This window comes from Larimichthys crocea, chromosome XII, assembly GCF_000972845.2.
Source record: "Larimichthys crocea isolate SSNF chromosome XII, L_crocea_2.0, whole genome shotgun sequence".
NCBI lineage: Eukaryota > Metazoa > Chordata > Actinopteri > Sciaenidae > Larimichthys > Larimichthys crocea.
In genome coordinates, this window is record NC_040022.1 from 22,668,261 (window position 1) to 22,691,956 (window position 23,696).

The window sequence follows — 23,696 nt, forward strand, 5'->3', positions numbered from 1 at the left end:
TCCCCTCACATCTGGAGGACAAAATGTAGACTGCTGCAGGCTTTCACGGCCCACAGACACCGACAGCAGGAGGAGGGTGTAACTCAACAGCCTCTAATATAGTGGATGAGTACAAACTGGAACCAGCTTTCAGCAATGATTAATCTAACTATGCTGTAGCCTCACGTCATTTGAACTTGTTTTTTTTTTTTTTAGAAATAATTTGGCACCGTTTCAAAGTCTTGCTGGTGGCGACATCTTGTGGAGGTAAAACTCTGTGGACCGTAACCAGGCAGGGCCAGGCTGCAGCTTCACTCAAGCTTTAGCTTATATATCCTGCAGGCCCTCAGGCAGCATCAGATCAAAGGGGGTTTGATGGGTACGTCGTGGAGTAAATTACACTCATGTGGAGAATATAGCCAGATGTTGTCTCAGCTGCGGGTAAAGACTTTGCTGCTCAGGTCACTAAATCTTGAAAGTTTGGAAATCTAATCACATCTGTCACCACAAGCTTTGCGCGTATTCGCAAAAATATGTGGGGATGATTGCAGCCGGGATAGCTGATAATATGACACGTTTTGGGATATGGCAGATATGAGGTGTTGAAATGCATTTATTTATTTTAATGCAAAATAGATTTATACATTTTAAAAATGATGAGTCAGAAAGGAGAGTTTCCTCACAGGAGTACCGGATGGTCAGATTGGGTCATGCGCACCCGGAGAGACAAAGCAAAGTCAGAATGAATGAAGGGCTTTGTGCCTGGATGAAGTGGCCTCTTATTGGCGCAGTATACCCTGGATCCTTCATATACTGTAGGCCTGTAAATAGACGGAGCCTGAGGTGATGCCAGAAAAACATGATCTCACATCAAAATCCGACAGTTTAACGCTTCAAATGATCAAACCACAGCTCAGTCTTCTGTGCGCACTGCAGTCAAACGGTTCGCTGATGCCATTGTGTAATCTTCTTAAAAATGATTTACAGTGTCTCTAAATTAAAACTGTCAAAAGCAGCTTACTGCTTTAGCTGGAGGCGTTAAGGCCCTTTGAAGTCTTTCTGTCTGCAATGTGACCTCGTCAGAGGTGAAGATAATGATGATGAAACAAGAATATACAAGTTTTTAATTGTAATTAGGTTTAAGATTTTCTTTCTTTCCCGTGAGATATGAGTCACATTTTTATTTATTTTTTATTTTTTGTTAACAGAAAGTCTGCAGATTAAAACTAAGAATACATTTTTTCTTTTTGCAGGATTTCTTCAACTTCAGGCCCTTTGTTGAAATATGATCAACTTGAAGACACAAAACTAAAACGGCAAAATATCTTTTTTAAATCAATCCAAACGAGCATTTATCTTTTGCATGTCTAATTCTGTTCACCAAAATCTTGGGGAGAATAATTCATACAAACCAAAACGTGCTCAGGAATTATCGTGACCTCTGTACTAAACAACAGTAAAACATTTATAAATATATTATAATTTATGTTTTTAGATCAGTGTCGACTTGTCTTGAAGACTTAAAGTTTGTGAAACGCATGGATAATTTATTTTGCTCATTTGAATATGTTGGAGTTTCATTTTCAAGGAATCAAATATCACTAAGTTGGATCGATTATTTCGATTATTTGACACGACCCTGCTGCCTACAAACATCCTTAATAATCAGTTTGGAGGAATTTAAAATAAATATTTAAACCTTGAATTCAGAACTTTATTAGACTCTCGTGTTTTTTGGATAAAAACGTGAAAGACACGATTGGAAAATTGTAAGTTATTTTCACAACCAAGTTAATATTATGTGTGATTATTCTACAAAAGTTATAATAAGCTTGTTTATGATGATGTGGTTGAACAATTTCTAATAAGAATAAATGATAAAAAATGCCTTTATGGATATGGATAATCTTAAAAATAGATCAGCGGAGAAGTGGAAAAAAAAGAACCCGCAACAAAACACTTAAACTCACAACACCACGTTCATTTTTAATTTTCTCAGCAGCGTATTAAATATTTGTATGTACAGTCTGAAAGTTACATAGAAAAAATATAGTATTACAGTCGGCATGTTAGTTAGAAGCTTGTTAAACAATTATTTATACGCATATATTATCCACCTCTGACCTGAAGCACGCACTTATCTGCTCTCTCTGAAAAAGCCTTTGTCCGTGCTGCTCTCTCTGACCGTCACTGTCAAGAAGTTCATGGTCACGTCTGTCACGGTCACAGAGTCCACGTTGGTGAAACGCGGGGTCCAGGACGAGGTTGGTCGCGCGGATGGATCGAGGATGGCCTCGGCCTGTGTGGGAATGACAGCAGGTCCAGGACGGCACTCCTTCATCTGATGTCTCCGGCTTTCTGCAGAGTGCTTCAGCTTCCTTGGCTGAGGAATAGGCATCTTACTCACATAACTAGTCCTGTGCCCCCCCTGATCACTTTTGAACGTGCGACTGTAGGACAACCCCGCGTGTCTCTGCTCGCCGCAGGATTTGGGTGTTATCGTGGTCTCCTCCTGGAACCTCTTGGTCAGCTGGATGAGGGTGTGATCTGACGTCTCTCCGTGATGGTGCAAGCGTCGGGGCATTTTGGACAAACCGTGTGACGATGGCTCCTCCAGCAGTCTGCTCCGTTTGTCATCCAGCTCTGCTGAGCTGCCTCCATCATCTTTTTCATAGTGTAAATGCAGCTTCGGTTTGCGGCCTCTCTTTTTGGGGAGCCGGGCGGATTCTTGGACTGTCAGAGCAGCTGGTGGAGTCGGTCTGGGCCTCCTCTCTGGCTCTGGTGGTCGGACGTGGACACTCTCCCCTCTGTTGACCGCGCTCGGTGGGAAGATTGTGGGAACTACTGCGCGTAAACCCTCCCGGGCCCTCGGTGTTATAATAGGCTCCGGGATGGGATAGGAAACCTGGATTGACCTGGGAGCCTCTCCTCTAAATTCATACGTCTTTTCTTTGGCTTTGGCCTGAAGATAGAGCAAACAACGTTCATGAGTGGAGGCTTCCCAGAGATGGAAAAGTCTCCTGAGGAAATTTAAATGGTTAAGAGAAGCAGCTGTTTGCTGGGAGTGAAGGCCTCACCCTAAAGCTGCTTCAGTTTTTAAAGTAAGCCAGATACAGAGAACATAAAACATATAAACATGCTTGAAATATATATAAACACTCCATGAAAATCAAATGAGAGATTTTCCTTTGGGTCTAGTTTGTATGAAAGTCTGAATCACAGCCGAGCAGTTTCGATATTAATAAGACAGCAGATGTCATAACATGGAAATGATTCATCACATGCGACGCTTGAAAAAGACAAGGTGTAATGAAAAGCAGAGAAACGCGCATCAAAAGATTCACCCACCTTCAAGAGAAATGTCTCGGGTTTGGGTCCCCTCTTTTTCGGCCCGAACAGCTCTCTTTCGCGCTCCCTGATGAATGAAAAGAATCATCACAAAGCATATTAATAACAACATAAAGATAACATTCACACATTTTTTATAAAGTCTATAATCTAATCATGAATTGTATTTTTTAAGTAAAGGCCAAACTGCCAAATGAAGTGATATTTCTTCACTTTTCAGAAAAACTTTTTGTTACAAATAAGTTCAATTAAAATGAAAAATGTGTCAGATTAAAGCAGATAAACAGTTTGTGATGGAGAAACGGCGTCACACTTTGTAACATTTTGAACTGGAAACGGAATCATGTCGCTCCACTGACACTTGTTACCACTTCCTTTACGGAGTTAACTATTAAAAGCCACATTAAATGTCAGATTTTTATGGACTGTTTATTATTTTCATGGGTAGCACTGAATTCGATCTTGGTGCCATCTCGGTTCTGCGGAGCGGCCTACTGCTGAGCTGTCAAACCCTCACCTCTCCTCGAAGGCAGTGAAGAGTCGTGCATCCAGAATGTTTTCCTCCGGCTCCCAAGTGCTGTACCTGAACACAACAACGAGCGGGAGGAGAGGTGTGCGTAACCGAACAATGCCAAAGAGCGCGCACACACACACACACGATGCGAGACTTTTATCAAAGCAGTCTCTTGCTGCGTGAGCTGCAATTACAGACTACGTAGCGGACAGTGACGCATGGTGAACCCGACCATTGCTAAAGCTACTGTGGACTTTAATACATTCCGCAGGTCGGACATTAACACTGCTGCACACAAGCCACGAGACAGACAATAAAGTGTACCTCAGCACAAAGAGCAAATATAATAAAAAACGAAAAAAACACATCCTGAAGCGGAATAACGAGTCTGAGGTGGTGCAGTTGTGCGAGCGGCCAGGATGGAGCGCTGTCCTTCACAGCCTCGGCTATTATACTCACTTCTGAGACCAGCCCTTCCATTTTACGAGATATTCCCAGCGACCCTGCAAAACATATCCGTAACACATTCAGGTTATCAGAGGATTGACTGTCTGCGCTGCACAAACAAACGGTTGCGTAATAGGTGTGGATACACAGCCTGTGGGTGAAAAAAACGTAGCGAATACCCGTCTGATTCGCCGTTTAATGATGGACTCGGCTGCGAAGACGCTCTCACCAACAGCCGAGAGCTCCATGATTCACCATGCACCTCGTTTATTTCTGTCTCTTTTATTATTTTTGTCTTCCCCGTGTCCTCTTCGGGTTGTTTAATTCCGCACATCCCATAATACGCAATCTGGAGAGGACGTCATCACGTCTTTTTCTGTTGCCAGGCACCGCAGTCGGTAGGACGGATCGCGGTGGAGCACATTGGCTCAGTTGTTGCTACGTGCTCTGGGTTTCTGAGTGGAGGGGAGGAGTCCCGCTGCTCTGGCTGCTGTACAGGAATGTCTGGCACAGTGGGACAAACGAAGTCAGAGGCTCCCGGAGCGGATCCACGGACCCCTCCTGAGGTCCCCGAGAGGCAGTATAGTCCAATATAAAAGAAAAAAACAGTTTAATTTCACAAATATATATATATAGAGAGAGAGAGGAGAGAGAGAGAGAGAAATGAGGCCAGTGAGAGAGGAGAATGGCTGGTTTAATAGGTTTTTCCCTCACGCACAACTCATTTACACAAAACATCTGTAAATATTATCTATAAATGTAAAATCATGAATTATTCAACAATTAAAATCAAAGTTATATACTCACAAATACAGTCAATATGTATCAAATGGGGATATAAATGTTAGATATCTGTCCTACCCGAGGTAAAAACCTTCCCATCAGACTCACAATGGTTTTGCAGGTTCATGATTGATTATTTAAAATGTTTTAGATTTAGATCAATAGATCAAAGAATTTAAAATTTCAGGTTCACGGTGATTATTAAAAGAAAAAAGGCTGGTGTAATGCCGCACCGTGCATAATTGGACTTTTGCGCATTAACATTTTACGCACGCCTTGTCAGCGCCTCTCCCTGTTTGCGCACATAATTCAGCTTGTAGTGCACAAAGATTGCGTTGATAAGTGGAGTGCGAATAAAAAGTAATATGTAATAAAAGTGTGTCGGCTTCTGATGATTGAGGTTATACATTTTTTGTCCCAGCATGAGCTCAATCTATCGCACTGAAACATTAAAGGGAAGTCACTTCATTTAAACTCATTATTAAAGATAAGAGAGGTGACAGATTTCTATAAGACGAACAAAATGACATGAAAATGAAATACAAAACGCTTTAATATCGAGTCATTCGCCCAAAACCAGCTGAATATTCTCCACTTTTATAAACGTTTTTATTCTGAAGGGCCAAATTCTGTTATTCGGTACTCCGAGTTTGACTTTATTTTGGTTCACTGAGTAGAGTCTGATTTATCTACATAACTTAAAGTTTGGATACATTTAAAATAGACTTTTAAACCTGCTGAAGTGTTTTTTATTGTTATTTTTAATTTTATTATTATTTTTTTTCTTCTTCTTTTCCGATTCATATTATTATTATTATTGTTATTATTATTATTATTATTAATTTATTTATATTATTGGGGTGTTGTGTGTGTTTGTAATTTAGTTGGCTGATACTGACAATAAAACGAAGGACCAATTACAATTTAATTGAATATAAATGTTTGTATTTCTGCTTCAGTAGCAATTATCATTATTATCATTTATATTATTATTTTTTATTATTATTAGTAGTTCGTAGTAGTAGTAGTAGTAGTAGCAGCAGTAGTAGTATTTTTAGTATTTAAAAATCCTGAAATATTTTGAACTGGGCTTCTGGTGATAATTGACTAAATATTATTTAGATAATTTAAGAAACAGATGGCGAGAGGAGGAGTGAAGCTCGGAGCTTCATTTTCATCATCTGGAGGCCTTTTGGTGCAATTTTCTACATTCCTCAGCTCTTCATTTGAAATTATAAATAAGAATAAATTGAAATGAAGATACATTTAAATCAGTGTGTCTTCATCTTGGAGCCTTCACACCTGCCAAAGTCTCCAGGTGCACATCAAACACTCACCTGAGGGTCAAACAGATTTTTGATGATGTGTTAAAGAGAACAGAGCGTGAGCACAAAACTAGAAATATATATTTTTTGATTTGCAGATTGTTTCTTTAAAACGCGCACAAACAATCCGACCTGTGCGGGCCTGTCACGGTTTATTCACTGAGTCAAAGAGGCAGCGTTAAGGTGTTTGGGGATGTCTGCGGGGACAGAAAGTTCCGCTGACTGACGGCAAATAAATTATTTGAACAGTGCGCTGATTTTTATTTGAGCTTTCACATCTGAAAGAACATTTTACAATTTACCCTAAATTCTTCATATCATTAACAAATATTACCAGCACATGCATTTCTCTCAGTTTTGATGTGCGCTCTTGAAATCCTGACTTTAAAGTCAATATTCAGGATTTGAATCCAGGTTAATTAGATGTGTGATCATTTAGTGCAGATGTGTAAAATGAAATCGCAGCACATGCATGGAGGCAGTCCGTCCTGTGGAGAGGTGCAGCGGCATCTCAACTCTCTCTCTCTCCCTCTTCTCTCTCTCTCTCTCTCTCTCTCTCTCTCTCTGTCTGTCTGTCTCGGTGTTCAAAGATAACCCCCTGAATGAGACCTTTGCGGATATCTGTCTGTTTCAATTCTCCCAGCTTTGGCGCAGACAAAAGCGGGCGCGCCGCGGACAAAAGATGCGTTGTGGGCTGCCGTCGAAATATGAACCACCATTTTGATAGTCATAGCCTGTAGACCGACATTTCCTGTCGGTACTATAATGGCTATAGCCTGCACGGTTTGTGTTCAGAGAGAAACACGGCGCGGCTGCTTGCGGCGGCGTGTGAGAGGAGACAGACTGCTTCTCTCCATATTTGGCCACGACTCGATGAAAAGTGAGTCTGCAGGAGCCGCAATGGCGACAGCCGTACATGAATAAACAGTGCTGGCTCTGTGAGAACATTATTGGCTCTCTGGTTTCTGGGCAACTGCTGCACACAGCTCGCTGTTCACTGTCCTACTTTACCGGGCGACATTTTCTGCTGAAGGTGGCTGCAAACAGACAAAAAAAAAAACCAAACCTCAAGCACCTAGACAATGACCTGCATGCTTTGCCACAATTCAGCGCATGCTTTGAATTAGAAAGCATCCTTTACAGCAGCTTGATGCATCCCACCACAGCAGCAGCAGCAGCAGCAGCAGCAGCTCTCATTTCTCACACTGAAACTATTTTGGGTTTTTAGGTTAGACCTATTTGCAGCTCTTTCTAGATGAACGACAAAGAAATGAACGCCCCCAAATGAGGTTCAGTCTATTCCTAAATGTATTTGGAAAGAAAAACACCACAGTTAACCGAAACCACTTTTGTTTTTAAAATGATTATTATTATTAAAATATCTATTTATCGAGAACTATTTCTTTTTGTGAGCAGCAGGCCTCCGCCGGGTCACACACACACACAGGTCTTTAAATGATCCCGCTGCTGACATGATCCTGTGAGGCTGCACTCAGATGAAACCGACACTGTGCAGGCTGCTGGTGGGTACGACGATAAAGGGGGAATGTGAAACATCACACTTGGTCTATAAATATGTCCCACCCCGTCTGCTCAACGATGTTTCAGTTTCCTACTGCTGCATGACTGACTCACATAGTTGGTGCAAAGCCACGAAAGGCCTATAGCCTTCATACATACACACACACACACACACACACACACACACACACAGAGAGAGAGAGAGAGAGAGAGAGAGAGAGAGAGAGAGAGAGAGAGAGAGAGAGAGAGAGAGAGAGAGAGAGAGAGGATGTGCGACAGCAACTAAGTTTTGTCATGCGTCGTGGTTTCAGCCCTGTGGGCCCTTTTATATTAATCGATTGGATGCCATATTTTGAACTCACACAGCAGCTCACACACTCTTCATTTGTTAATTAACAGATTTATAAAGTGGCCAGAATCAAACTCTTAATTAATCGACCAGACAGCCCAGGGAAAGATGTTTAGGGAGTCAAAATGAGTTCATAGGTGGAGAATGAATCATCCTCAGGATATGAGATAATTCTTGTGAAATCGTTGCGTGATGCATGAGATCACACACAATTTACAGATCTGTGAGCGGCATCGACGCTGGTGTTTATCTCTAATGTTTCACCCTCTGTTGGCCTGTAAGATTTGTATATGATTTTTATATTGCTTTTTCTTTTTTTTTTCTTTTTTACGCACGCCGCAACCAGAAATCCTGCAACCTGCAAGAGAAATGACTCTTAACTGGAAACCAAATCCAGATCAGAGGAGTTCAGAGAAATGCTTCTTTTTGTTCGTCTTCTTTTTAAATGTGTGGAAAACTGTGGCGTCATTCGTTTCACTAGAATCCATCTGATTTAACTGGAATAAACCCAGGAGGAACACATTATTATTTATTTATATTTTATTAAAGTTATCGAAGCTTTATTTCCTGTTTTTTTCCTCTTGAAGGTTTCTCTATTTCTGTGTCAGCATTCCTTGATAGGCAGCTGCCAAAACTACACACACCCACATACACACACACACACACATGCACGTACACACAAACACACACGCATTCCTGGCCCTGTCTATCATTCAAAACATACAATCAATCTGTCTGCAAACCTGAGATTCCAGTATAACAGCACATCAACAAGAAGTTCTGCCTGCATTTTTAGATCAGACAGACTTTTTTCTTCTTTTAATTAAAGAGGCAAAACACAAAACATTTGGCAATGTCATGAAAGGTCAGCGTTTAAAGTGTGTGTATCTGAAGCTTTGCATGCTACTCTGCGTCTCTGTGGGTCTAAACTCGCCTCTGAACTAAATTCTGCTGTATGATAATGATGTAGGGAGAATTGCTGTGTCATGGTGACACGCCTTTCATGAGAAAACAAAGCCTTTTATAACAACTTGCCCAATGTTCTGGAAATGCCACGAAGCCTATTGCAGACACGTTCTATTTAAATGGCACATAATTGGCGCCCTTCACTACCACATTGTGCTAGACTACTCACACTTGTAAGCTATGTGGTGGCCAAATACGTGCCCTCCATGGAGCCTTTTTCAAGATAGAATCTGAATTACATAATAGCCGCTTATTATAAAACCCCACCTCCAGTTATGTTGTGTGTTTACATTCCTGCTTGGAGTCCAACTACAATAGAAAAATAACGCACGGATTAGGTTTTAATAATACAAGTGGCCAGTGCAGTTATGCAATACAGAGGGCCCTTTGTACAGAATAGTTTGTGATTATGCAACATGATCTGTTTTTCTATCCACGGTTCACAACCAAGTTAGTGTTTCACGTGTTTAATGTTCCATTCGTCCAGGACATGAACAATAATACCTTAACATGAAAGTTTGCTCATAAAACAAAGACAAAATATGTTTAATGTATCAAGCACCCAGGACATATCAATGCGACAACATGTCAGAGGTCATTTCTCTTTCTTTATTGTGAAACATACCATCCAAATAAGCTGTGCCAACGGCAATAAGTCAACCAACTCGTGGTAGAAGATACTTTATAACAATCAATTAGTTTGAACCAAGTGCAAGAAAGAAGGAGCAAAACAAAGCCAAAGATAAACAAAAAGGAGCAAACGGACTCAGAAAAAATCACTCGCAGCTTCTGACGCTTACATCTTGTAATGTTTTTGAACAAATTAAATCGTCAATAAATATGCACTCTTCATTTTTATTATCATCATCATAGCATTTTAGCATTCTCACTGGTTTTGCATTAAATGTGCATGGAAGGCAATTTAGACTCAAATGTAGGTTACATCCAACAGCTCTGACGTGTGAACTTTCAGCAGCATAATCAAAACTTGCACTCATTGGATTGCATGTAACAGTATGGAAAGCCAGCCTCGCAACTCACATTTAATCTGCGTAACATCCTCATCAATGACCCTGGTAGCTTTTTCTAAAGGAAACAATGTGTTTTTTTCAGATCATATAATGAGCTTCAATAGCAAAATGAGATGAATATTGCTAATCTGTGTGACATTAGGAGGCTCCTAACGAGACTAGCGTAGGTATTTTTAAAGTAACTCCAGCAAAATGTGAGGTCAACAGTAAGGTAATAAATCACAACCTAATTATGGTACAAATCAAAATGTCGTCTTAACGGGAACTCACACTTTTGATAAACGACACCATTTCCTTAACTGACCTTTGACAAGTCACGTGTTATTCCATAAATGTAGACAAAGGTGAGATGTGCAATATATTAACAGATCGTGTTGCAACAGCATATTCACTGACGGCTTTGATGTATCTCAGCGTCAAGACAAAAACCTGACGAAAGAAAAGACTTGAAGAGGCGAGTGCATCCTATTCAGACACACTTATAACAAAATATGTCGATTCAATCTGGAGGTTACCGGTCTTCACAATCAGTGAAATAAGACTTAAAGAGAACAGCTGTTTCTCCACTACACAAACCAACATATGAAAATGTAATTAAGTGCTTTAAATTTGATCTTTGATCACCACATACTCAACAACTTCCTCTCTACCTTCTATCGGGACCAAAATAAGTGATATTATTCATACAAAATATGTCTAAACCTTCATACATCTCAGGTTATAAGTTTGGTACAGGTATGAAACAACAGCAAAAGCATCCCAATAAGCTCCATATGACAAATAAACTGATTTTTTTGTGTGTTTTTCTTTTTTAGTGGAATACATCCACCTGAATGCATTCGCTCAAATCCTCGAGGGCACTTACTTGGCTACAACGTCACAGAGGAGTTACAGTATAAAACATTATAAGAAACATATTGAATTTGAATGATAAATTATAAATTTCCACATATACAAAATTCTGATGTTTTTACATATGCACATATTAACAGGATCATCCAGTCGGTCACTGGTAGTCCCATTTTAAAAACAGTTTCTTAGAAGGAAACATATTCCTTGAAGGTGACGGTGAGACTGTTTGTTGTGATGTCAGTGATTATTATATTTCCCATAAAAGGGGAGATTTTTTTAACAGGTGCTTCTTTAGATTTCTCTGTGGATTTTTCTGTTTCTTCCACCACAGGCGGTGTGTTTTGGACAACAGGCTCAGGCTCCGGCTGTACCTCCGGCTCCACCTGCTTCTGAGTCTTTCGGCAGCTGAGATCCATCGGCTCCTCTTGGCTGCCAGAGTCCATGACTTCATATGTACATGTACTGGTGTGGCGTGGGCCACTACAGTGGAGGTCCATAGGTTTGTCCTGAGGCGGCGTGACCACAGTGCTGGGGACACTGAAGCTTCTTGAAGTCAGGTAAGTTTTAGAAACACTCCTGTCCTCCACGGGATCTGATAGCTTTCGCTTGCGGTCGTTAGGAAAAGAAGGGATCCTGATCTGGTCGACGGCTGTAGGGGTTGGGATGTTGGTATCAACAGCCCATGATGTCATGGGTGAGCTAGCGGTCAGCTGAAGGGGTAGATCGTCTGGTAAATCAGCCTGACCACGAGCCACTTCGGTGTTGTATTCCTCGGCTGTGCTTGGCGAAGGTTTGGAGAAGTGTCTGTCTTTTGGGGAACACTTTATAGGATGCTCTGCAGCAGGGAGGGAGCTGCCATTACAGATTTCTTTGGGGATACCGTTCTCTGGGTACTCCAACATTTTGGTTGTATGTGCTGGATTGTTCTCTGATGGTTTGGTGTTTTGGGGTTTCTCTTCACTTGATGATTCCCCGTGTTTACCCTTTGCTCCGTGAACCTTGTTGCTGTCCATATATTTGCTCATGACAATAACAATACGTCCATTCTTGTTTTTGTTCTTGATTATCTTCATTTTGCTGCTAATAGCACTAGGTAGGGTTGCGTCTTTAGGATTGGGTTTAAGGGCATGTTCGCTCTCAGCTTCTTTAACAGCTGGTTTCCTGACCTCCACAGCCAACTCTTTGACTTTGCTTAAACAGCCTGTGTCTTTGTCACGAACCCATTTCTGCTGCAGGGCCAGAGGTAAGTTCCAACCAGGATTTGCTGGTTTACTGGCCGGTTCCTGAACTTTGACCACCTCTTTGAGCCTCGAAGCTTGTGCGTCGTACATATTCAGGTCAGGCTCATAGTGGTGGTGCTTCTTGCTGTTGAGCTGGTAGATTAACTTCTTCTTGCCATTGGTTAGCTGGTCAGAAGGCACCTCCTGGTTGCTGGGCTGGTACTGATGGTGCTTCTTGCTGTTCAGCTGGTATTGTTGAGGCTGGGGGCGCTGGAACTGGACGGGATCGGACTTGAGGGTTCCCTCTGCATCCTGAGATGATTCCTCAAAACCAGCAGGAATACTGGATCTTCTGGCAAATGAGGGTACCTTGAAGAAAGAGGCGAGACACCAAGTTTAATATGTTTTAATCAAAATCTTACTGTCAGCTGAAGATTATAATAACCCTGAGAAAAAGGACTGGCACTGCTGGGATCTCTTTGAAATTACTTTAAGGCCTTGTAGGGGTACTTAATATATTTATTTAATACTGCACTTCCATAAAGTTGGAGGCCTCACAAGAACTAGAAAAGAATGGTCAAAAATCAAAGCAACAGAGGCACAGATATCCCTATTTTAGCCCAGAGTATATATGAACGTCTATAAGGACCATATCCTACATTTCCCATAATGCAAATAAGATATTAGTGTGTTTTACCTGTCCTACATGGTATATGCCAGTAACTTTCAAACTCCATACTCAATCTTGTAACTCAGGGTTTTATGTAGAGATTTGTAATTTGCAAGCCCGAGCTGAGATAACCCTGATGGCATCACTATGACATCATTATTTTCTCAGACTGGAGCCATTACATGAATGTTTTCAAGAGTTGAGCGTAATAATTAAAGTTGCAAACAAATGCATTACAGTTAAAATATGCCAACCTGCACATTAAAATCCAGATAAAAACAAAGTTCACAGGGATGCTGAAGCCTACCTGAAACTGTCCAATCAGTGCCCAGCGTATGACCTCCCTCCCACCATTTTGTCCCCTCCCCCTCCCCCTCCTCCTGTACAGGCTGACCCCTCAGGCCGTCAGAGGGGCACTGCAGTGGAACGCTCAAGACGCTTTGGCTGTGACCTCAGGTCAGAGAAGTGCCACCAGACATGTCACGCTTTATCCCTGATCGCTGGCCACGTGTGACTCTGGCAGAGTGGTATGCCTCTTAAGGAGTGACACTGCATAGCAATCAGCCCAGAGTCTCTCAAAATATATAATCACATTTGGCCCGGAATACGGCCCTGAACTAAGATAGTCAATGCACTGCTGGAGTGATACTTTCGGCCATCTATTCTTGTCTCTGGAAACATTTGCAAACATAAAAATGACAGAAAACATTGTCCTGATACAGATTCTCTTGACCATACAATAATAAGCTCGTTTTCAAAGAAGAATCTGTGTTTTGCACATAAAGCTTTAAAGCATAAAGAAACAATGAACATGCAGATCAAATGAGTGCACTCAAGCAATGCTTATGTAACCTCAGGCAACAAACCCGAGGTTTCCCGAGTGTGGTGAGAAACCCCGCTGTAGAACATATCCTCTCTTTGCCTTTTACTCCATCTCTTGCAAAGAAATCTATAAATAACCACAAGCATAATGACGACCACTCTAAAACACCTGACAGAACCCTTCCCCTTCTGGCCTCTCACCAAGTGACACTTACAGAAATACTCAGGAAAGGCAGGACATTTTCCTCAGAAGCTGTTACATCTGTGATGATTCATCGATGATGAAGACGATAATTACCTGCAGTAAAAGATGTTTTGGTTTTGGTCCCCGTTTACGATATCCCATCAGCTGCTCCTGCCTCTCTCTGTGAAAACAAAAAGATAATTACATTTTCTTTCAGCATATTTACCTTCAATATAAAACATCTCATTTGACAGACAGTGTTTCACCTTTCTGCATTAAAAATCTAATTATATCACATAGGAAATTACAGGTATGACATTTGGAGTATTCGTTCCGTTTTCTTCCACCTATTCAAGGTCAAATGTGGAATTTTGATTTGGAGGACTAATGAATGCCCGCATGTGACCCGCTGCAAAGCATTATGGTCCTTATTTGCATAGCTCTCCATGGTAATCGGCCCATTCCATATTCTCATTATCCTGGAGAAATTCAATTAAGGCTACAGCAGGGAGAATCTCTCCCTGTCTCTCAAACATCCTCCCTCCCTCAGCACGCCCTTCCTCTTCTTACATTCAATCTCTAATTAGGGTCATGAGGTAGGGATGATATGGGATAAAAACAACATTGTGGAGTACTTCTGGGATGCATGCTGCTGTTGAAAACAAGCCAACCACCATGGCTTGTGCAACACATCGCCTACATTCGCAATAAATATCAGACTAATAACAAACATCTCTTGGAACAGTTTTTATTGAGGGCGGAGAGAACGAAATGTGTTATTGTAACGTCCTAGACTAAGCACTGGGTTGTCTGTGAAATATTGCTCCCTGATATAAACCTTGACTCATCATTGGCTCATAAATAACCAGCGGTGGGCGAATGCCGGCTGCACACAGGCGTCATCGGGCATGCGTAAAAAAAACCCAGCCTATTGTTGGCCTCTTGCTACAGATGTTCAAACTATCAGAGCTGCCAGAAAATTGCCACAATAAACAGTCTACATTTTAATGCTATAATGTGTGCGTTTTCAAACAGCGTCCAACGGGGTGACCCCTATTCACAGAAGATTTGGCAATTACAGCCTCCCTTGTCGGATCCCCTCCCCCATCCTCTGGGAGCAGAGAGGAATCCACACACACAGTGCAGAGGCAGCTCTCCATGACCATCAGCACAGAGCCAGGCACGCACACACACACACACACTCACACACACACACACAGCCAGGCAGCCAGGCAGGGAGGCAGGCAGGCAGGCAGGCAGGCAGGCAGGCTGTGGGGGGAATATGAGAGCGGTACACTGGAAACGCTGGAGAGCACTGTGTGTCAATTAGCCTTTTCAGAAATGCGAATTCCTTTCCCCAGCCATCATGTCTTCACCCAGTCCCACAAGCGGCCTAGTGGCCTGCAGAGTATATCTCACAGGCCTCATGGGTCCAGCAACCCATACAAGATGCGGCTGCATGCGCCGCTGGGCTAGCATTTGTATTCATTAGCATCTCAACCTCTGAGATTGGCATTTATGAGTTTCTGATTATTTCATAGGCCTCCATTGACCCGAGAGAGAAAGCAGGTTGACAATTCATGCATGCAAGGTGATATATAACACTAAACTGCTAAATAAAAGTGGCAGTTGCATGTGGTATGTCAAAACTAGTGTTTTCGTGGATGGAAAACACCATATCAGCACAGCTCAGCCTGATACTGGTAGTGATGACAATCCCATCAGGCAGCAGCTTGGCCTCCTCACATAAAACCACAACAAACTGCACCTGTCCCGCTCTTACACATTTACAGCTCAGAGGCAAATGAACTGCTAAATGAATATGAATATATACAAATATTTGTTTTACTTTGATCTACACGAGGAGCATTGCTTTTTTTTTTCCTCCTCTATTTGCATTTGTCCACCACCGTGGATCTTCTGGCACAAAAACAGGCAGCTACTTTCTTTGTGAAACTGGGTCATGGCATACGTTCAGCTGACGCAGGATCACGCAATAAGACACAAGATAATTTGTTACAATTTGCGTCACTATTACATCCATCCATGCGTATTTACGCGCGTCCGATCATCTCCATTAGCGTGATTTAGGAATTCTCACTACCACATCCACAGCCCTTTCCCCCCCAGGAGACAGGAGGTGGAGATGGGGGGCGGGGTGGATCAGTGATAGAGTTACTGGAGCGCCCCTCCTCCCATGCCCATATATGGCCATGACTGAACTGTGGAGGCTGCGCGGCCTCGTCCGAAGTCCACATCTCTCTCTCACCTGTGTTGAAACGCGACGAGGAGACGCGGGTCAAGGATGTTTTCCTCTGGTTCCCATGTGTTGTATCTGCAGAGAGAGAGAGACAGGCGCAAACAACTGTCAGAGGGACATCACGTGCAAACTTCCTTTTTGTAGCACTGGCACACACAAACACACACACACAGGCCTCTGTCCAAACACACACATTCCCACATCTTTCACCACAACTGTGCAGCCAGTGTGCAGTGGACAGGCCTCCAAGTGTAATGTTAGAAAACTGTGTTTGTGTGGATGAAATAAAAAAAACTATCCGAGCTACAGCAGATCAACCATGAGGGCATGCATCCTGCAGAGCAAAACATATCAGACAAACATCATGTGTACATGCTCTCTCCAAAACGCTCCTCCAAGCTCCAACATACTGTACAGTCGGCCATTTTAGCACCACTGTCTCGTAAATTCGCTGGCAGAGCAGAAATAATTAAAACGGGATTACATGGCTGTGCCTACCCCCCCTTCCCTCGCATAAATTAGTGAAGGCATCCGCGGATACACTGAAACACATACCGACCGCGCTCTCCCACTTTACACAAACACACACACACACTGTGCGCGCACACCCCTGATGAATATTTTTAAACTAACAACACTTGATTTTGTTGCAAAATGATGCATCTGTGCACAACGCCGCTTCCAGCATATGATTGGAGATGTTGCACTAAAAAAAAAAAAAAAAAAAGGACTTACTTGGGAGACCAGCCTCGCCACTTGACCAGGTACTCTATCTTGCCCTGTGATGGTGGAGAAGGAGGAGAAAAAAAAATTGGTGAGGCTCATGTCAATATTAGCGCCAATATCACAACGTCCGGAGCGCTTTTTTTTTTTTTTTTTTTTTGCTCCTCTCCCTCTGTTACCTTGCGGATGCGTTTCTTTTCAATGCCCTCCACCGCAAAGACGTGCTCTCCGGCGGCAGGGAGCTCCATTCTCGCCTGAATCCGATCGTAGGGGACGGGGGGGGAGTAGGTGAAATGTTGGCTACGCACCGTCGATGTGCCTTCCGCTCGGTGCGTGCTGTGCGCGCTTGGTAGTTTTCCAGTTGTATCCAAATCCAACTGTATTCCCTCCACCTCTCTCTCTCTCTCTCGCTCTCTCTCTCACTCCCTCCCTCCTTTGCACACTCCACACTCCTGACTATGAGCATACAGATATTCACAGTAGTGCGGCTGCGAGCAGCTCTTTTCGTGCAATAGCTTCAGCTCGGTGCATGACGTCAGGAGGGGAGGGGGAGGTGGAGACCTTGCACAGAGGTTGGGGTTTATCCCGTGCGTACTGGACTGCAGGAGGGATGTCTGGAAATTCAAATCAACCCCTACGTTACTGTCACAGCGCGCATGCATAAGATCCACTTGTGCACTTGGATCGTTTCTTTCGTTTCTTTCTGGTGGGAACTCCTCCTCCCACAGTTCATGTAGTGTCTACATGAGAGGACCAAACAAGACTTTGATTGATTGTTTCAAGTAGACATCATGTCTGAATGTTAATTAATAGTTGGTGCATTTGGTGCTGTTAAAAATAAACACAAATAAGACACACATGAGGCGGTTTAATGCTGCAAAGCTGCACCTGAGGGACCCGTTTTGCCACCTTCAGACCTCCACAGTACACTTTTATCAGGACACTTGTTTAACAATGCACCAAACAAAGATAGACACTGTGTCACCAAGCCTTGTTTATCACTGCTTAACCGAGGCTGGCGCGCTGATGAAAGATAAGTTCCCCTTTTATTTCCGATCCTTCTTAAAGCAGCACAGATGTAGATGTGCGAGGCAGACTTACACTTCGATGTACTAACTGCGCCCTGCAAATACACACACACACACACACAGATTGTCAAACCAGTGCCATGTCCTCTGGGCTCAACTGTCATTAATTTGACACACAGCAGCAGCAGCAGCAGAGTGTTGCTGTGCAGCCTTCAGTCTACCTGTGGCAACTTTCTAATGGTGAACTCCTTCACAGCCACAGCGCCCAGCTTCTTTCCCGTATAACACCAACATTACAGCCTGTTACCGCTCGTAATATCGGTTATCTATCTGCATCTTGACAATTTAAATCCAAAAGCATAAACCACATCACCAGTGAGTGTGTACTCTGTGCTGTAAATGTCATCTGCATTAACTCAACTTGGATTTATGGGTTACTTAATTAGAAACATGAGAGCAAAATGCGCCTCCGTGCACCAAATACACGTTTTTGCGCACGATTGGCACCAAAGAATGCGTATTTCGTTCGAGTATTTCGCATTTTAGGCGCCAAAAGAGACTCAAACAAGCTAAAACCCGATGCTTTTCTTCCTCTAAAAATAATTCAGCAGCACAAGGGTTAAAATGAAGCCTCTAAGCAGAGCGGCAGCGGCCAGCCTATTGAATACAGGCACGATATATCTCTGCCCTGCCATATAAGGCAATGGACACAAATCGCCGAAATAATGCGTTTTACGCACATTAATTCTCGAGTTTTGGTCTTGAATCTGATGCAGGAGGGAGTTAAGACTGTGTGGACGGCCAACATGCTCGATTAAAACAGCTGATTTTCGCCCTATTCCTGTTTTTTTCCTGTGCCCTTCAGCCGCGGCCAGGGAGCGCATACGCCCTGCTTCCCTAGCAACAGCATGAAAGGGGAGAGAGAGAGAGAAAGAGAGAGAGAGAGAAAGAGAGAGAGAGAGAGAGAATTTAAGTTTGTGACAAACAAACGAGCTCTTGATAAAATGGCACCAAGCAGCCATCGTTTCCTCAAACATTTTGTCCTTGAATAGATCTGATCGAATCGAAATGCATACTGAAATGTCTGAGAGCAAAGAAAAGAAAACCCCAAAAAAAGAAAGAAAGAAAAATGGAGTTGGAGGTGTTCACTGTCAGCTCTGTTTACTCACCAGGTACCCAAAATACAAATTATGTATCATTTTGTGTTTGTACTGACGGGAATGACGCCTGGAGTCTGCGTCAACACAGAGATCATCATTTAGAAAATCCTCTGAGTCAGACTGTCGGCGTGATCTGATCACAGCTCGATATGATATGAATGATGAATATATTTGGAAATACTCACAAAAACCAATAGAGCAAATAAAGAGAAGACTTCAATCATTTCATAGGCACCAACACGCAGACTGACGTGTTTTTCCCCTTATTTTACACTTCAGGTTTCCACGTCAAGTCCGAAGCTTTGAGAGATTAGAAACCATTCGTTCGATCTTTAATTTAAAAAAACATATTTCCCCCTCTGTCTGAAATCGGTTTGCTACCTTGGGTAATTGCTGATCATCTTATCACATCCAGACCAAATCATTTGAAGCATCAACATGTGTCTTCACACACAATCTTATCTCTCTTTTTTATTTTTGTAATGTTTTGTTCTGATCCCAGGTCTGTGCGTCCTCTCAGGAATGCGCACAGGTGAGTTCATGCCTCTTTTCTTTTTTTTTTTTATTTGCACTTGTTCACCCGTGACTTTTTAACATTCGAGATGCTCATAAAAGTCGGTGACTAATCAATCAGTTATTTTTCGATTCCCGACGGACAAAAGCTGCAAAATGCAGGCGAATTATTATTTTCTTTAAAAAAGAGGCGCTGATCAAAATCGACCGGACAGGTCATATGGTTTAGTTAAAACTGCTCAGTCCCACATTTAACAACTCAGCGTAGCTTTTCGTGTATTTACCCCCATTTTCCGCACTTATTTGCGGTGTGAAAACGCCTTTAAATCAACAACAAAGATTGTCCTCTTCCTTCTTGACTTGTTTTTTTCTTGTGCTTTTGTAGAAACGTTTATTTTGTCCTTGCTGCAGTCAAGGTCAAATAAGCTGTTATCTAAAACATGAGGATAAACTCAGGGTCAGCCAGTCTGTTTTTTATCTCCTGCTCAGTTGGACTCTTCTCAAACAACCTATAGAGCCATTATTTCAACAGCAAGGCTGTTCTCCTGTGTGGGAAGAGAAAACATATTTATTTAAGATGAATAAAAGCAACAAATATCGCAACTTTTTTATCTGAGTTTAAAGGTTTGTTTGTTAGACAGTGAGGGAGTGGATGGTTTTGAGTGCATGTAAGAATATTTATGGAGTATATCTACATGGGTGTAAATGTTTGTCTGTAGGAGGGCCAAGGTCAATTTAAGTCCTGATCTCTGGTCTGTCTCAGCAAGAAAGCACACAGAGCTCAGCCCTGTGACCTTCTTTTTTCATTGCAACACCAATTTCTTTCTTCATTCTGTCTCACAAACACTCTGCATGCACACAGCTGGCTCACGCTCGAGAAAGGGATCCACAAAATGGTGGCTTCAGGGGAGAAAGCCAGGAGGCCTCCCCTCCTTGGCACTCGCCACCCACGGTGCCAGGAGTGCCAACTGAGGGAATGGAGAGATGAGGGGAAAGGAGGAGGGAAGCCTGGGAAAGTGTGATTGATGGCAGAGGGTGAGGGGAAAAGGAAGGAGGAGGAAAAAAAAGGTGTGGTGGAAAGAGGAGCACAGAGGGGACAAAAATGAGACAAGAGAGAAGAAGGATTTCTGCATCGTCCATGGCCGAGCATCCGATTCATTCCTCCACAGTGACGAGGAAGAAAAGAGTTGATTGGTTTAAGGGACAGAATGCAAGGACAAGGGTGGAGAGGAGAAGAAGGAGGACGAGGGGTGGGGGTTATTACAAAAAATGTTAAGAGGGCCCTGCAGCCATTCTCACGGCGCTCAGCGGGCGGTCATTAAGCTCCACTATCAAACAGGCTGATGTAGCAAGGACACACAGATGAAACATGCACACCAGTGGCAAAGAAGACACAAGAATGGAGGTGAAAACAAGATGGAAACTGGCTGAATTACTGAAATAGAAGCTCTTTAATTAGCTACTGTAAATATGCTGTATGATTACAACATACAAGTCTATTCAGACTAATTATGCTGTAACAATAGCGATCCCTTTCCAGTGCCTGCTAAGAGGCAGCTTCAGGTGCTAACACAGAAATCTCCCGTTTTCCTTTGTCTGCCCCTGACATATGTTTAATTATGATAATTGTAACAAATGAAAGCTATTAGGAAGCCATTCATCTTTGCGCTGCCGGTTTTAATGCACTATGAAGATGGGGTGGGGAGGCGTGTGTGTGTGTGTGTGTGTGTGTGTGTGTGTGTGTGTGTGTGTGTGTGTGTGTGTGTGTGTGTGTGTGTGGTGGTGAAGGGGGGGCAGCGGAAATTCCTCCTCCAGTGTCATTGTCAGGGCCATTGTTGCACCAAGGCGACAGGTCTGCAGAGAGGGGTGCTCCTCTGCCAGGGTGGGCTCTCCTAACCCTCCCTCCCTCCCTCCCTCCTTCCCTCCTTCCCTACCTCCTTCCTCTTCCCCTCCGTGCCCTACCGCCTGCTTGCCTGCAAGGCTGCCGTCGTGTGGGGTTCACCCCCTTCCCCACCACCACCACCACCACCACCAAACGCTTCCCCCATTGATCCCCCTTCTACCCAGGAGTCTGAGCAGGAGGTGGGGGGAGCCTGAGAGAGAGAGAGAGAGAGAGAAGAGGATGAAGGAGGGGGGCCTGTACACTGAACACCAGGCTTACAGGGGGGTGGTAGGGGTGAGAGCCGAGGCCAGGAGAGGAGGAAGGAGGTGGTGCAGTGGAATTCTGGCAGAATGCGGCTGAACGCCCGACTTGTCGATACTGTATTGAGCTGCAGCACGATAGGCGAGCAGGAGAGCATGGATGTTTGACTGCTGAGAGGGCGTACAGCTGCACCTTCTTGTTCTTTGCACGCAGCAACAGTGCTACTGTATGTTGAAATTATTTATTCACTGCCATCAATGATAGATACTCCACGGCTTTGTGCTGGAAATCACAATAGTGAGCTCGTACATGAAGCACAATAGTAAGCACACAATGGTACGCCTCTGAGAACAATGGCTGAATAATCCACTGAATAATTGTGTGTTTTTTGTTCAGATCTGAAGCAGAAATGATTCCCTCTGTGCAGGATGGTGTGGTTATTTTCAACAGCGTGGAGACCTCGCAGTGGCAGACACAGTTCCTGCTAAATGTGCCTGTGACCCAGCGTTCAGATTTAGCTCCCTTCAGTCTAATGCCATGCTAATGATGAGTGACGCAGGCCCTTATCCTGAGAGCCCTTTTCCTCGCTTTCCTCCTCTCGCCTCCCTCTCCCCTTCCCCATCTCCAGGGAACAGCTTATTTGCCTGTTTTTAATTGCGTTTTAATTTACATTTAAGCCTGGAAGCACCGTGATGAGGAGCTGTCTTTCTTTTTTTTCTCCTTCTTCTTTCCCTTTTTCCTCGTCACAGAGGAATCATGAACTGTAGCTTTTTTAGGAGGAAGAAGAGGCCAGATTGAGTAACAGCAACCGTGAGGTTACAAATAAATACAGCAAAAAAGGGAAAAAAAATACAGGCACAGGGGTCAACACCGGTTCAGAACCAATCAAGTGTCCAGGGCAGATAGAAACACGGCACATAGAGAGAGCCAGACAGGGTATATGGGGTGTTGCAAGTTGATGATGTAGATGAAACGGCCATCTCTCCATCAAAATGTAATAAGAGGAAGAATGTACAGTGAGCTTGCAGATAGACAAGTTTAATGTTCCCGTCTATCTATATGGTAATTCGGCCACGCAGGCATTCACCCCACTGCTGCTTCTTTTTTTTTTTTTATCATAATTCACTTTGTGGTTTTGATTGGCTGCGTGGAGAGCAAAGAGAAGGAGCTTTAGAGGAGGAGCTGTGAGATAAAGCAAGCTTTTTTTTTACAAGAGCACAGAGCACAACAGGGATTTGAGATCTGTATTATATTTAGAGAGATAATCGAGGGGCCATTTTCGGCAAAAAAAAAGTGACAGAAACTGCCATCCGCAGCACAATATAAACAAAGACTTTGCAGCTCAATATTATCTATTGTTTTCCAGCTCATGCTCTTATTCCTTCTTTGTCGCTTCTTCTCTCCCAGGCTTTCAGAAATAAACTTTTCCATCTCACCAACTCGGGCTGTTTACCCATCTTCTGTGCAGTCATATTTGAATAAAATCATCCTACATTATAGAGGACTTTTCAGGCAATAAGCCATAATACCCACATGGCTGTCTAATCACCTCTCACTCCCACACTGATGGCCTAAGGCAAGCCTGTCAGGACTCATACAGGCAGAGCTGGCAGCGTGTGCGTCACTCATCACCCTGCCACGTGCACCAGACATCATACACTCAACACAGGAACTCGGTGTATGTCACAGGTACTGCAGCTCGCCACATCAGAGCGAAACAGGCCTCTTCCTGAACACAACAGCGCTGCCTTTGTCTGTTGCATGTCCTGTACTGTGTCCTGTTGCTGTTGTCAGTCATGCATGAGCTTACACTACAAGCACAAAGTACTTCAACACGTGGATTTAATGTGGAGTCTGA

General features: G+C 43.2%; 2 protein-coding genes across 2 annotated transcripts; both read right to left on the reverse strand.

The window, feature by feature from the left end:
• Positions 1 to 1,939: 1,939 nt before the first annotated feature.
• cbx8a (chromobox homolog 8a (Pc class homolog, Drosophila)) lies at positions 1,940 to 4,719 on the reverse strand. Its single transcript, XM_027285529.1, has 5 exons — positions 4,468 to 4,719; positions 4,301 to 4,344; positions 3,845 to 3,910; positions 3,328 to 3,394; positions 1,940 to 2,941 (listed from the first exon to the last, which is right to left on the reverse strand). The coding sequence occupies exons 1-5, from the start codon at positions 4,534 to 4,536 to the stop codon at positions 2,117 to 2,119; spliced, it is 1,071 nt and encodes a 356-aa protein (XP_027141330.1). The 5' UTR covers positions 4,537 to 4,719; the 3' UTR covers positions 1,940 to 2,116.
• A 5,101-nt stretch (positions 4,720 to 9,820) lies between these two features.
• Positions 9,821 to 17,643, reverse strand: cbx4 (chromobox homolog 4 (Pc class homolog, Drosophila)). The gene is made up of 5 exons (XM_027285526.1): positions 17,174 to 17,643; positions 17,007 to 17,050; positions 16,281 to 16,346; positions 14,126 to 14,192; positions 9,821 to 12,704 (listed from the first exon to the last, which is right to left on the reverse strand). The coding sequence occupies exons 1-5, from the start codon at positions 17,240 to 17,242 to the stop codon at positions 11,301 to 11,303; spliced, it is 1,650 nt and encodes a 549-aa protein (XP_027141327.1). The 5' UTR covers positions 17,243 to 17,643; the 3' UTR covers positions 9,821 to 11,300.
• Between the last annotated feature and the right edge of the window lie 6,053 nt (positions 17,644 to 23,696).